This window comes from Cydia splendana, chromosome 5 (assembly GCF_910591565.1).
Source record: "Cydia splendana chromosome 5, ilCydSple1.2, whole genome shotgun sequence".
Taxonomy (NCBI): Eukaryota; Metazoa; Arthropoda; class Insecta; order Lepidoptera; family Tortricidae; genus Cydia; species Cydia splendana.
Window position 1 is genome coordinate 22,088,453 of NC_085964.1, and position 14,010 is coordinate 22,102,462.

At 35.1% G+C, this 14,010-nt stretch overlaps 2 protein-coding genes across 2 annotated transcripts; one reads left to right on the forward strand and one right to left on the reverse strand.

The window, feature by feature from the left end:
- The first annotated feature begins 7,300 nt into the window (after positions 1-7,300).
- LOC134791152 (calcium and integrin-binding protein 1-like) lies at positions 7,301-11,201 on the forward strand. The gene is made up of 5 exons (XM_063762170.1): positions 7,301-7,495; positions 7,669-7,703; positions 9,377-9,624; positions 10,014-10,215; positions 10,787-11,201. Exons 1-5 carry the CDS (start codon positions 7,343-7,345, stop codon positions 10,806-10,808), a joined length of 660 nt encoding a protein of 219 aa, XP_063618240.1. The 5' UTR covers positions 7,301-7,342; the 3' UTR covers positions 10,809-11,201.
- A 1,551-nt stretch (positions 11,202-12,752) lies between these two features.
- Positions 12,753-13,661, reverse strand: LOC134791153 (oligosaccharyltransferase complex subunit ostc-A). Its single transcript, XM_063762171.1, has 2 exons — positions 13,458-13,661; positions 12,753-13,141 (listed from the first exon to the last, which is right to left on the reverse strand). The coding sequence occupies exons 1-2, from the start codon at positions 13,594-13,596 to the stop codon at positions 12,831-12,833; spliced, it is 450 nt and encodes a 149-aa protein (XP_063618241.1). The 5' UTR covers positions 13,597-13,661; the 3' UTR covers positions 12,753-12,830.
- Positions 13,662-14,010: the final 349 nt, after the last annotated feature.

The following is a 14,010-nucleotide window of genomic DNA, read 5'->3' on the forward strand; positions in this document are numbered from 1 at the left end:
ATCATCATTGTAATTGACGTTGCTTGCCACGCTTTATACATCACAAAATTAGCAATACATTGCATCTTAAAATAATCTTAAAAAGTGTACTAAATATCGAATATAAGTTATTTTTAAAAGTCGCTGATGTGACATTCTCATTCAAAAGGTAGGGACCACTTTGTCGTTTACCATAAAGACGAAATTTTATTGTATCTTTATACAAATAGCCTGTCAGAGAGTCCTTATGGCAAGGATAAAGTGCTACATTTTGATTGCGAACGTCACGAATGTTGGTCAGTATGAGGAGCCTACATTTTATTTTTTAATATACTTACAACATACTTACTCCCACACTATGAAAAGATTTAATGTAATTATGCCTCCGAATGAAATAAATACACTGTAATGGCTCCTCTACACGATGGGCCAACGCCGGCCACTCCAAGGGACGCATTTATGCGTTAGAGGGAGCAAGTGATATTGCTATCTCATTCTACCGCATGGTTGCGTCCCTTGGAGTGGCCGGCGTTGGCCCATCGTGTAAAGGGGCCATAATGTTCATCTAACAAGCACCTTACCCGCGTAGGTAGCCCTCCCCGCGTGCGCCGTTCATGCAAAGTTTTATTTAGCCAAATAGTGTACTCGTTGTTTTCATTGATTTTAGCAAAGCTTTTGAAATGTTAGATTATGAAACGTTGTATTGCAAACTAGAGCAGAGCGGTATACAGGGCCCTTTAGTTAACTTGCTGAAAAACTATCACAAAAATAGACACACACGAGTAAAGATAAACAACACATACAGTGACGAAATAAAAACCGAAAAAGGCACGGCACAAGGATCCATAATCGGCCCAACTGAGTACTTGCTGTATGTTAATGATATGTGCAACATAATAACCGAGGGCTCTGTCTATCAGTTCGCGGACGACACATGCATTATCACAGCCGACCGTGACATAGCGGCCGCCGAGCGCACAATGCAATCTAACTTCAACACCCTTTGCAAATGGGCGCACGACGTCGGTTTAGTAATTAACGCACAAAAGACGAAAATAATGCATATTCGTTCGGCTCACAATAAAACCACTCATGACATTACTGTGTTTGCACACCAACATAGCTGCTTGCACCAACATAATATCACAAAGTGTAACTGTGATAAAATCGAAGTAGTCACAGAACACATGTATCTTGGGCTCATAATCGACCATAGATTCAACTGGGGACCTCATATTAGTTATGTGTGCGATAAATTAAGAGCAATTCTAAGTAAAATGTCAACCCTAAGGTACAAATTACCGTACAAAACCTTGCGTATGCTTTACTTAGCCCTGGCTGACTCTGTGATCGGTTACGCTCTAAGTACATATGGTAGAACCTTTAAAACATATATAGAAAAAATATATAACCTACAGATAAGACTACTGAAGACAATTGTACCTAAGCATATAAAAAAAAAACACGAAACAGACTACGCACAACTTTTCAAATACTGTAATATACTCCCAGTTCAAAATAAATGTAAACTAGCCATACTAACTGAAGAATATCACCATGTTACTAAACTAAAAGAATATATAAGATGTACAAAACTAAGAAGTTTACAGAGCCAAAACAAATATTGTTTACCCAAATATAAGAACATTTATGGCACTAGATTGTATACATATATATTGCCTAAAATATTAAATGATTTGCCAGAAGATACTAGAGTAAAATATGTAAACGGGAAAAATAGAAAAAAAGTAATTAAGACGCACTTGTTACAATCTAACGACTTTAGTTACATATATTAAGAATATTAATTAGTATAAGATAGATATGTATATTGTCATGTTATTTTCTCGAACTCCCCATCGGCATACAAACCTCCTCAAGGTTTTGCCCACGATGGGTCTTGTAATAATAATGTACCTTAATTAGCTTATTGTTCAATAAATTAAAAAAAAAAAAAAAAAAAAAGTAAAAAACCGTTGTTGAAAATGACCCAAATTATGAATGTTGTCTTGATGTGGCATTACAATAATGTAGACGTAAACTTAATAACATGAATTTTTTTTGTGGCATATACATGATGTTTATAAGAAAAAAAAATATTAAAAATAAAAGCGGTGGATGAATTTGACACACATTTGATGGAATAACATATTATAATATCCTGTGAAGTACAACACTTCACTTACCGACTATAATTTTATTTTAGGGTCACTATTAGGTATTTATTAAATGTCATTATACCCGTGGATAATAATGACACAAAATGCGTGTGTACGTCGGAAGCCACTTTGCTTTTACAGGGAAACAAAGAATTTCATCTCGAATATTTTTTTTACCAAATGCTGTTTAAAAAAGAAATACCTAAATTTCTACCTAAGCAAATACCTAGGATGACACAAATTATTATTATTAGGTTTGGTATGTGGTCTGGAAACTATATGTAAAAAATAAGCAACATTAATAATCTTATAACTTCAAAAGTTATTGCTACCGGACTACAATTGTATTCCACGTAGACCCCAAAGGACCTACGGTGAACGAACACCAAAGTCCGCAAATTGCAGGCATCTTTTTCTTTAGTGTGACAGAGAGATAAGAGATGCCCGCAATTTGCGAACCCCGATCATCATTTTTTAGGGTTCCGTACCCAAAGGGTAAAACGGGACCCTATTACTAAGACTTCGCTGTCCGTCCGTCCGTCCGTCCGTCCGTCTGTCTGTCACCAGGCTGTATCTCACGAACCGTGATAGCTAGACAGTTGAAATTTTCACAGATGATGTATTTCTGTTGCCGCTATAACAACAAATACTAAAAACAAAGAAAAAAAAATAAAAAAAAAGAATAAGAATAAGATTAAGAATAAGATTAAGAATAAGATTTAAGTGGGGCTCCCAAACAAGGGGCCGGTATATGAGGTTTTCGATTTAGATCTCACTTTGTAACCATAATTCGTTCAATAAATGTTTAATAATTGCATTAAATTACACGTAAATTTGTTCACGAAGAAACCGAGTACCGACTCTTCATGCCATTATATTTTTAATTTGCTGTTATTCTCTATAATTACAGTCGAATTTAAGTTTATGTTCCTTCAAAACTCGCTTAAAATGAAAAAAGTTTAAAGACTCATCTTCAGTTATGTATACCTATGTATCAAATGTTTTATAAATTACCTATAAAAAGCAATGTTTTATTTCGATTAGGTCTACATTTTGTGCATATTGCATATCTGAAGTATTTTCGTACTAAACTTGAAACTTTCGTTGAAACTAAATAAAATAATTATTCCAAATGTACAGTCGCCTGCAATTTATGTTACACAACGAAGGCCGCAAAAATATCTGACACGATCTTATTTGTAGAACCATAAGACCATGTCACATATTTTTGCGGCCTTCGAAGAGTAGGTACCGTCATTATCACCAACTTTGCCCGCTTTTTTTTTAAAACGAATTTCTCAAAAAACTTCACATCTAATGACTTTTTTTGCTCAGCACGTCCATTGTGATCAGCATCAGTTTATTTGAAAAAAAAAATATTTTTTATCGTGTTTTACCCATTTTTTTGCGTTTTAGAGGGCGGGCAAAGATATCCGGGGTTTTTGCCAACATTGCCCACGTCAATTTGGTATTCAAATACAGCTCGTATGATGATGATGTCTAAGGATCGCTTAAAGGTTTTGGGCAATCCTACCATTCCCTGTTAATAACTTAGCACATAAGTGTAAAAACTTTTAAATAAATACTACCCGTTTTTGCCCATTTCCAAATAAGGCTCGCCTAAGCATTTTACAAAGGCTAGGGTTGTCACTTTTGAGAAAATCTGTTACAATAGTTTAATAATATGATTTTTGTTGTGTTTTTCATTCGTTAACGGGATAAAACATCTAAATAAAGGATAATAAGACAAATAAATACAGTATATATTTATAAACTTATTTTAGTGTACAAACATAACCTTCTTTTACTTGCGAAGTTGGGTAAACTAGATGAAAGTGACAACTCTAATCCGTTTTTGGTGGTTGGCAATGTTGGTATGGATGCCAAATTACCGGATTACTTTGCCCACCGCTAAAACTTTTGTGTATTTAGGCCTTTTTAGTTTAAATCTCAATAAACATAATCTATGCTTCATGTGTTATAACTCAAACCCGGAAATATTTGTCAAAGGGTTCTCAATTTTTTCTACTTTCATTCATTATTTATAATTTTTTTGCCCGCCGAAATATACCCTATATTAGGCAACTCGCTCAAACTCAAAATTCCCAAGTCAAGTTATGCACAAGTTTGGTATATAGTTTTGTCAGAAATATAACCTATTTTCTACTAAAAATAGCAGGGTGGCCATAACTATTATAATTTTTTCTACATTAACGAATTTGTTTAAAATTGTCGTTTTGGGCAAAGTTTCCCTGGAGGCAAAGTTGGCGCTAATGACGTAACATATTATTGCAGGTGACTGTACATAAATGTTTCGGTGATTTTGAGATTATTTTCCAGGTTAGTTTACTAACAATCAAGTTATGCAGATACCGATTTCGTGAACGTATAAGTAGTTTAGTACCGCTATTGTTTAGCGATACCGATTATTTTTGAAGGTAAAACTGTACCGGTTGAAATATAAAGATATTAAAATTACAGCAGGGACAACCATTTTTTATAGGTGTACCTAAACCATCATTGGCCGAGCGTTAGCAAAGGTCTCCGTTTCAGCTTGGGCAAAAATGCTTTTGTATGTTCTCCTTTGCAGATCACATTTCTCAACTGATTCTCGTGAAAATTTGTAAGCAGGTTCGATAGAACTATTCTGTTTCGCTTTATCCGCCAAAATGGAATTGCCACCCTGCTGAAACTTTATTTATTTAAATTCCTATTGAATGGATTTTGCACCTTATGAAAAACCGTATAGAGTAGTAAATAACATTTTACATCTGACTTAATGACATCTTGTTTTATTCGCTTTAATTCACGGACGTAGAGAGTAAACTGGATAGTGTACACTGGCCAAAAAGTGTGTCCACATGAGAGGTCAAACCTGAGCCCTCCATCTCTTTCTAATTAGGGTGACCATAAGTCATATGAATGTGGGATATTAGCATAAGATGGAATGTATAGTTTGGCCAGGATCTTTTCTCATTCGTGCATAATCAGAGAGAATCATACTGTATTTTCCCTAAGCTAGTATAATTGCCCCAGAAAAGAGATGGATATAGTTTTTTTTCTCTTCTGTAAAACGCTTTACACAACCTTACTTAATTTAGTCGTTATAAAGCTTTTAGTCGTTATAAAAGCTGTTACAGATGGGATGGGCGTATTGGATCGCGATCAATGCGATCATAGTTGATTGTGAGGAAGGTGGTCCGCCGTACGTCCATCGTACGTATTGGGTGAAAACCAGCGTAGTGTCTTACAGACACTGCTTATGCTGAGCGGCATCCTATTTGGTGTATGTTTACTGTATTGTTAACTTTATGTTGTACTTACCGTAATGTAGGTATGTTTTTGTACGCCAAATAAATATTTTCTATTTCTATTTATTTCTATCAAAGACAGCTATAAGAGAGAGCGAGACAGATATCCAGGGTCGGGTAAAACGTTGTAGTTGTACTTGGTAATTCGCAAATCGTATTGATTAAAAACGCTGCCTTCGGTCGTGTTTTAATTTATCGTGTTGTTGTGAATTTAATTCCTACTTTCAACACTTGCAACGCAAATAAATTTATATTATTACTATGCCCACTGGTTATCGATACTAGTCATTTTGTCAAGCCCTAGCGTAGCGTAACAATTTATGTTTTTACACGAAATTATCTTGATTATTGACTAAAATGATAAAATATTAGCACACGACGAAATAAAAACTTACATTTAACTGTGTAAACCGGCATTCTACACTATTTATGCTCTTCATAATTCATAATTTAACAAAATACCTATCACTATCAATATCATACTCATGGTGTGTTCATATACGTGATGCCCTTTTGCATACTTTAGCTATTCATAGCTTTAGCTATTCTTTAAATGTCATCGTAGATCTGTAATTGAAACAAAATTTTCAAATTTGCCGCTTTTGTATACTGACGGAAATGTCGGCCCAACCTATATAGAATCGATTACATATATAATATAAATAGTTAGAATTAACGTTCCAGTAATTAAATATTATGTATAAATATGAGTCTGTAATGTCCAAGGACTTCGGATTTAATTTTTGGCAATTATGTAGCTCTCATTACGTGAACCGAATAATTAAACATGCCGAAATAAGTAAGTATATCTTTATTTACTTATTAGTATACTATTTAGGTAAAGTTATTTTTACATTAAGTATGAAATTACAATTTTGTAAGACCGATCCAAATCGTACCGACATCATGGTCACCCTAATCGTCATCAAGTTGGGGATACCAATTAATATTCAAAGTTACTACAATTTCTACCATATTCAATTTACTGTTTTTTTTGTTGCGCACATACTTGGCTTAATCAGTTAATAATATTAACATCATAATAATTAACAAATTACTTAAAAGATATCAGAACTGTAATTGGAATATAGCACTAAAATAGTATAAGAAGGTAATGAATTTCAGTAGTATATTGATATAATTTCTACCACAATGGTATATTTTTAACATTGGCAACTTGTGCGAGTGAGACACAGGGCTCGGGTTTTTCTATCTCATGTGGACCGTTTTCTCTAGTCTGGTACGAACAACATTCTGTCTCGGTGATAAGGTTCAAATTAGTATGGCAAAAAAAGTGACAACTCGCTCCAGTTTAAACAATATAACTTCATGCTTTAATTGTACAAAACGCGTATCTCGACAAAGCAATATTAGGTAATAAAACAGTCAACAATCAAATGAATTAAATAGGTACGTCACGTGTGACATGAACAGACAAGGAAAGCAAGATTAAATGCATTGTTTCTCTTTCATCTTTCAATGGAACGCTTTTACCCTCAAAGGAGGCTAGTGGTCAATACTAAACTAAAAGTCCAATCTTAAAAAAACGTGATGGGTCACTGACCTGTCCCAGTAAAGTGAGGTAGTGTGCGTGAAGTGCGCTTGTGTGTGAAATGGGGTAAATTGACAGAATCTGAAATTTTACCCACCGCTACCGTCGCCTTAAGCAACGTCGGGCGGGGTCAGTACTTGGATGGGTGACCGTTTTTATAGATAATGGTACGGAACCCTTCGTTTGCGAGTCCGACTCGCACTTGGCCGGTTTTTTTCAAACAGCAACATCATTCTTGTGTCACTGTCACTGTCAGAACTGACACAAATCGCGAATCGCGCGACGCACACGATCGACACAACACACATACGCTGTTGGATTATGATGAATAGTTTGTTTATATGTATAATGCTGTAAGGGTACAACTATTCATCGCTAAATTATCTGTTAACATAATTATCCAGAAACCCGGCGTTTGCTTTTGTCTTTGTATCCTCTCCAAAATGGGCCAGGGCAAAAGCCAATTCACTGAGGAGGAGCTTCAAGATTACGAGGTAAAGTTTACGTTTGTATTTGGGCCAATTGTATGAATCAGAATTGTACCGTGTTTTCCTTAATTATAAGTTATTTGACCTAGTTAAAATGTCATGACGACTACGAGCAACATTGTCCCATTATTGCAAATGAACATTATTAATATTTTTAAAATCGAATTTGTTTTTTTTAGGACCTTACTTACTTTACGAAGAAGGAAGTGTTATAGTAAGTATAAATCCACACATACCATTTTATTCTACATTTCGTCGGCCTAAATCGCAAACCTCGTAACTCCATTTCAAGGAAATTACTAGTAATTGCTACCTTGGACAACAATACTTAAACCTCGTAACTCCCCCGGAGGAGTTTGCGACTTAGGCCGACGATTTGTGACATTCTCAGACAAAAGGCACATTATTTGTTGACTTGTGGATGCAATCAAATTCATATAATGCTTATTGAAAATGAACTAGAAATTACCTTTTGTTATATTAAGCATAAACATTGCAAAACAGCAATGTAGCATCAAGCATTGAAAGCATAAACAGTGGCTTTTTTATAAGTTTTTTCAACACAAATATTGTAAGTATTACCTGAGGGTATTGTTAGCAAAACACAAGTTAAAATAACCTAACTTCATCTAAAGGTTAGAATAAATTTAAAAGTGGAAAAATTACTGTCTTGTACTGTTCATCTAAAGGGCCTTGGAAGTTTTTATTCAATTTTTTTGTTTTATATCTTTTGAAGTGACTAGTACATACTGCACAGTTTCTTATAAGTATCCATTTAATAAATAAGTAAAATAAGGTTTTGCATAGATTTTTTATAATTATGTGGCTTTAGTTACAGGACTAGAATATTTCTTACTCTCAAAACAACCTTTACATACTGCACAGTTTCTTATAAGTATCCATTTAATAAATAAGTAAAATAAGGTTTTGCATAGATTTTTTATAATTATGTGGCTTTAGTTACAGGACTAGAATATTTCTTACAAATACAAATACAAATGGTTTATTCGCAGTAATATGGTTACATAGTGGTCTTAAGTAGGTACAAAATAGTTCTACATATTACGCCTTTTCTGGCGTGCGAATATCAAATGAAAAACTTAAAATTAAAGGACTAAATCTATCATGCAACTAACTTAACTAATATATTACAGAGTCTTCTTTGCAAGCAAAGAACTCGTTTATTGAGTAAAATACTCTATGAGTAAGCCATTGGTGGAGCTGAGCTTTGAATTTATTCAAGGGCAAGTTACGTAGATTAGAAGGCAGTTGATTATATACTTTGATGGCCATAATGTAGGCGTTCCTTCTACAGTAATACAGATTTGTTTTTGGTAACACTAATTTGCCCTCATTATGTACACGTTGTATTCTGTCTCTAACTTTAGGAAATAGTTCTGCGTTTACTTTCACAAATATTGCTAATTGCAAAACAACCAAATATTACTCTCAAAACAACCTTTACATCTAATAACAAAGATACTAACATAACTACACTCAGTAGCAATCGAAATTGCTCACTTTGTGTGAAGATTCTTTACCAATACCCATTTTTATTTCCCTCAAGTGTAGATTTGTAACATTACAATACCAACCGGTACTGAAAATTTCCTAAAATTCAAATAATTAATGGATCCTCATCAGTTGTATTGACTTGTGATAGAACCATCAAGGCCTACTTGCAAAAAATATTTAGATTAGATTTAATTACAAATTTGCCTGAGCCTAAATTATAAGAATTAACATCAGAAAATGTAAACTATAAAATATTTTTTTTATCTCCCAAAATGAAAATAATGAATATATTGAAAGGACAACACATAGACAGACACAAGGACAGGATATATTGAACAATAGAATATTGAAAACTGCTGAATTCCATTTCAGTGCCCACACTCGGTTCAAAGCCCTAGCTCCAGAGAAAGTTGGCCACAACAAGAACGCCAAACTCCCGATGGCCAAGATACTCCAGTACCCAGAGCTCCGAGTCAACCCATTCCGAGACCGGATCTGCAAAGTGTTCAGCTCGAGCAGCGATGGCGACTGCACATTTGAGGACTTCTTGGATATGATGTCAGTGTTCAGTGATAATGCCCCGAAGGCGGTGAAAGCTGAGCATGCTTTTAGGATTTTTGGTAAATATATTTTTTTTTATTTCAGGCTCAATTTAATTTACCTGTTACATTAGATATTGATATTGTTAGAAAAAAAACCTTCAGATAAATCTATGCCATTTTAAATTTAGCTTTCAATTGTGTTAGTACACAAAATACAAGCCTCTTTGAGTTTACTATGAGTAATGAGATTAGGGTGTTCCAATTTTGACAGTCAATATAGAAAGCGCTATATAACTCTGTAGGTACATTATGTGGCAACTCTGCTTGGTAAAAGTTGATGTTTGATCATTCATTCATCACAAAAAAAATTACCGATCTTCTGTAAGTAAAAAATAAAAAAAACGGTCTTCCTCATATTGACCTTATAGGGAAAACCCCTATTTCTATATAGTTCCATAACATTCCAGATTTCGACGGCGACGACATGATAGGCGTCTCCGACCTTCGCGAAGTGATCGAGCGACTCTGCGGCCCAGAACTACAGCTGGCCGACTCGGAGCTGCAACAGCTGGTGCAGAACGTTCTGGAAGAAGCAGACTTGGATGACGATGGCGCGCTCAGCTTTGCCGAGTTTGAGCATATTATTGATAAGAGCTCGGACTTCACTCAGTGAGTATAAGTATAACCTCCCGAGACTAAATGTGTCGCTTAACTTCAAACTCGGGTAAATCCATTCGACCCTTTCAGCAAATATCTACCCTATTACCTTTTCTTAATACCAAAATCGTATAATCTGACAGATGGATTTACCCGAGTTTGAAGTTAAGCGACTCAAATGTACATTACAATGTACATATTCATGCAACCTAATTTGAACCTTTCATGAACCAAATAAAGTAGCATTTCTTGTTTCATTGCTTTTTGAAACAGTCGAAATTCGTTCTATACTACTTGTAGAATAAGGTTCAAATTAAATAATTGAAAACTTTATATGGTGGGTCTTACGAGGATGTATGTGGCTTTCTATCACAGAAGAGTCCTTATAAATAAAAAATAAAAACAAAGGATTCTGATAGGAAGGGCCTTATTACACATTAAGCATGAGGACCCTTCTCTAATGGAAAGCCACATATGTCGGCGGCCGATTGTAAAGTTCCTGGGTTCTCTTTCCGAACGGACGTCTCAGCGATGATTGATGATGACATGTATCGGTAATGATAATTAAATGTTTTAATTTCAGGACGTTCCGGATACGACTGTAACGGAACAGCAACGAAAAATGTCTTCCAAAAAATGTTGTCAACTTAAACTATTATTACTACTTTAAGAATAGTAAAATACCTACCTATTTGAGAATAATAGTCGCGTAAAATAACAGTATTAGATGAACTGAAAAACACAAATTAAAATATTTGATAAAAATAATTCGATTTGTCTCCGAAATGATGAGTATTTGATGAGTTAATTGAATGTGTTATCTTATGAATATTATAACACTGCTTACGTACTATTCCGACTATACAAGTCTACATGACATTTTGAATCTCAAACTAATTATAAGTAGTTTATAAGGCATTATTGTAAGTCAGTATAGTTAAAAAGTTATGGTGTCTCAGGTGTCTGCAGTGACTGGGAATGAAACATAGTGTGAGAGTGTCACCATAAACATTAACACTCTTATTCATAAACGTTTACTAAAGTTGACAAACCGATAATAATCGTTTGTCCCTTTCCATCATACCAATACGTCGGAAAGGGACAAGCGATTATTATCGGCTTGTCAACAAGGGGGTGTTTCTATAAAAATATTAAGGTTATAGAGGCGCTGACACGGCTTGTCGTTGTAGAGTTAGTTTAAGGTAAGGATGTTAAGCATAAAGAATTTCGTATATTGACCCGACATTTCCTATCTCTATTGCACGCGCGTATTTACACAGTTGTCCCGCTCACAGTGGCATTGAGCGCCGGCATCACGAGCGGGACAGTAATACGCGCGTGCGAGAGATAGGAAATGGCGGGTCATTGTACCAAATTATTCGTGCTCGGCGGCCTTAATTTAGACTTTACCCGTATGTTTAATTTGTATTCATGAAAGTTAATTTCTATATTTTCTATTTTCATCTGACTGGTGTTTTTAGATCTATATCTTGAGGCTATCAAAAAACTAAGTAATATACTCCAATGTATGTACATTTATAATTAATGTTATTTTAATTTCTAATGCCAAATAAACATAATTACATATACATTAAGAAATGTAGTTTAGTACATCTTTTCCCATTTAGAAAAACACTATACCTCTCGCGTCAAGTGGTCCGTACCTATGACAGGTAAATAACCATCAAATGATGGTTATTTATACATACTCAACAGCCTGCCCTCTGACATCAGACAGGAAGCCAATAAAGTAAAATTTGGTAAAAAGCTGCGTAGTTACCTCGTAAATCGCGTATAGTAATTGTTGAGCATTATTAGTAATGATAGATGTAAACGATTTTGTTATAAGAGAGTAGAGACTACACGATCCCACAGTCAAATCGAGTAAACTGTTTTGTAGGACACTGTACTTGTATAAGCTGTATATTTTTATGTTAATAAATATATAAATAAATATTTATAGGGACCGTGCGCATTGGAGGGTCTGCCATCTTGTGGCCTGAATCGGAAACATAATATGTGCACATGTACATTGCCAAAGCAAGTGCTACCATCTACCATTCTCGTCGGTACATAGTGTCGGTTTCCTTGTACATAGTAGGTTCTGCCATCTTATGGGCTACATTGGAAGCATAAACAACACATTTACGCCTCGCGCCAAAAATCTGACGGCTCCTATGCTACCCCCTATAGTTCATGCACGAGGCCTCCATGTACAAATAAAAATAAGTCATGGGTACCAACATATCCACATAATAATGGGATATTCTTATGTGAACTCAAAATTAAACTTTTAAAAAGAATTTGCTATCTATCTGCATATTGTTCCCCACCGCATATCTAATAAGCCAGTTTTGTATCAGAAACATTGAAATGGCAGGTTTTAAAATTAACTGCTACGTGGCAGGCAACAATATTGAGAATATAAATGGCGACAAACGGGACTGATTTCATATAGAAAACAAGTAACAGGAACACACCCTACTAATTTAGACATTTACTTTGCTTAACTGAGGATTAGTTCCATGCATATAAAATGCAGATAAGTAAAAAAAGTATTTTATTCAACTTAGAATACAGACTAAGTAAATATAAAAGATTTCATTTGTAAAAAGTTCATCTTATTTCTAATTCTGAAGGTATCCTGGGAGCTTCATCCTCATAAAGATCCAGGTTGTGAAGAAGGACACCAGGATACACAGGAACGCTACTGAGATAAGTAGGATTCGGTTCAATTTAGGTGTAGAAGGGTTATGTGTCCGATCGAGGATGATGAAGCCAAGACCGCCCATGGAGAAGAGAAAAGAGGAAGCTAGGCCTTCCATGATGTACTGGCCGTTAACTCTGTTTGGCATGAAGGCCACGGGCCGGCTGTGGCCGTGCTCGTCGGTCGTTGAGCCGACGCTGGGCGGTTCCACTATCACATCATAGATTATACCTGAAATATAGATAAATAATCTTTACTTTAATAATTTAAGGGATTTACAAATTGTTGAACTTTACAAATAAAAACGTCTTTAAATAATTTAGTAGTTTCGCTCAGAGAGATAATGAATTGAGTTAATGAGAAGCTTCTAGCGTCCTGACACTTTAACGAGCTGCAATACTCTTCAAATTTGCAAGTACTTTAAATAAAATAAAATTGTAACTAAACTAAAACTTAATGGATGACAGATTGAATAGGGAATTAACACAAGTTTCTCTTAGTAACATAGTCTTATTGGAAAATAAAAAGAAAACAAGACGCCGCTAACCTCCAGTCACCAAAAAGTATGAGAGTAGCACCAATGAGAAAGTAGTCATCGCCGATGGAGCCTGAAGCCAAGACGGCTTTTTAATTTTGATATTAGGGATTTCTAATACCGAAAACGGTATTGCGAATAAACTTTCCATTTCGGATATTTGTGACGAAAAACAGAAAACGAGCCAGGCAGACTCCAACCGTTGACGTAGATGACAGCAGCAGCGCGACTGGAGCGGCGTCAGGGCGTCACAAATTCGCAATGATGGATGCGAAGTTTGATGTAGAATGAAACGTAAACGTAAAGCTATTTATTTTCATGACTATTTTTTTGGATTATAATGAATTAGAAGGGATTGACTAAATATCTTCTGTTAAAGATGCAGAATTGCAGATATGATTGCAATGAAAATAATTGTCTTTCTTTTACTTATGTTTCCCGTATTTATAAAATCACGTGCGTGTAAAGGAGTGCTATGAATATTGTGACCAATTACAACGAGGCAATGGCATTAAATGTCAGTTTCTCATTGGACCAGGTTATATAGTCGATAATTCTTATACAT

Bases quoted from the DNA above. Each gene is read 5' to 3' on its own strand.
- LOC134791152 (XM_063762170.1), top strand. From the start codon at position 7,343: ATGTATAATGCTGTAAGGGTACAACTATTCATCGCTAAATTATCTGTT. The intron at 7,496-7,668 runs GTAAAGTTTACG...TGTTTTTTTTAG, and splicing joins AGGAGCTTCAAGATTACGAG to GACCTTACTTACTTTACGAA. The intron at 7,704-9,376 runs GTAAGTATAAAT...ATTCCATTTCAG, and splicing joins ACGAAGAAGGAAGTGTTATA to TGCCCACACTCGGTTCAAAG.
- LOC134791153 (XM_063762171.1), bottom strand. From the start codon at position 13,596: ATGGAAAGTTTATTCGCAATACCGTTTTCGGTATTAGAAATCCCTAAT. The intron at 13,142-13,457 runs GTTAGCGGCGTC...TCTATATTTCAG, and splicing joins ATACTTTTTGGTGACTGGAG to GTATAATCTATGATGTGATA.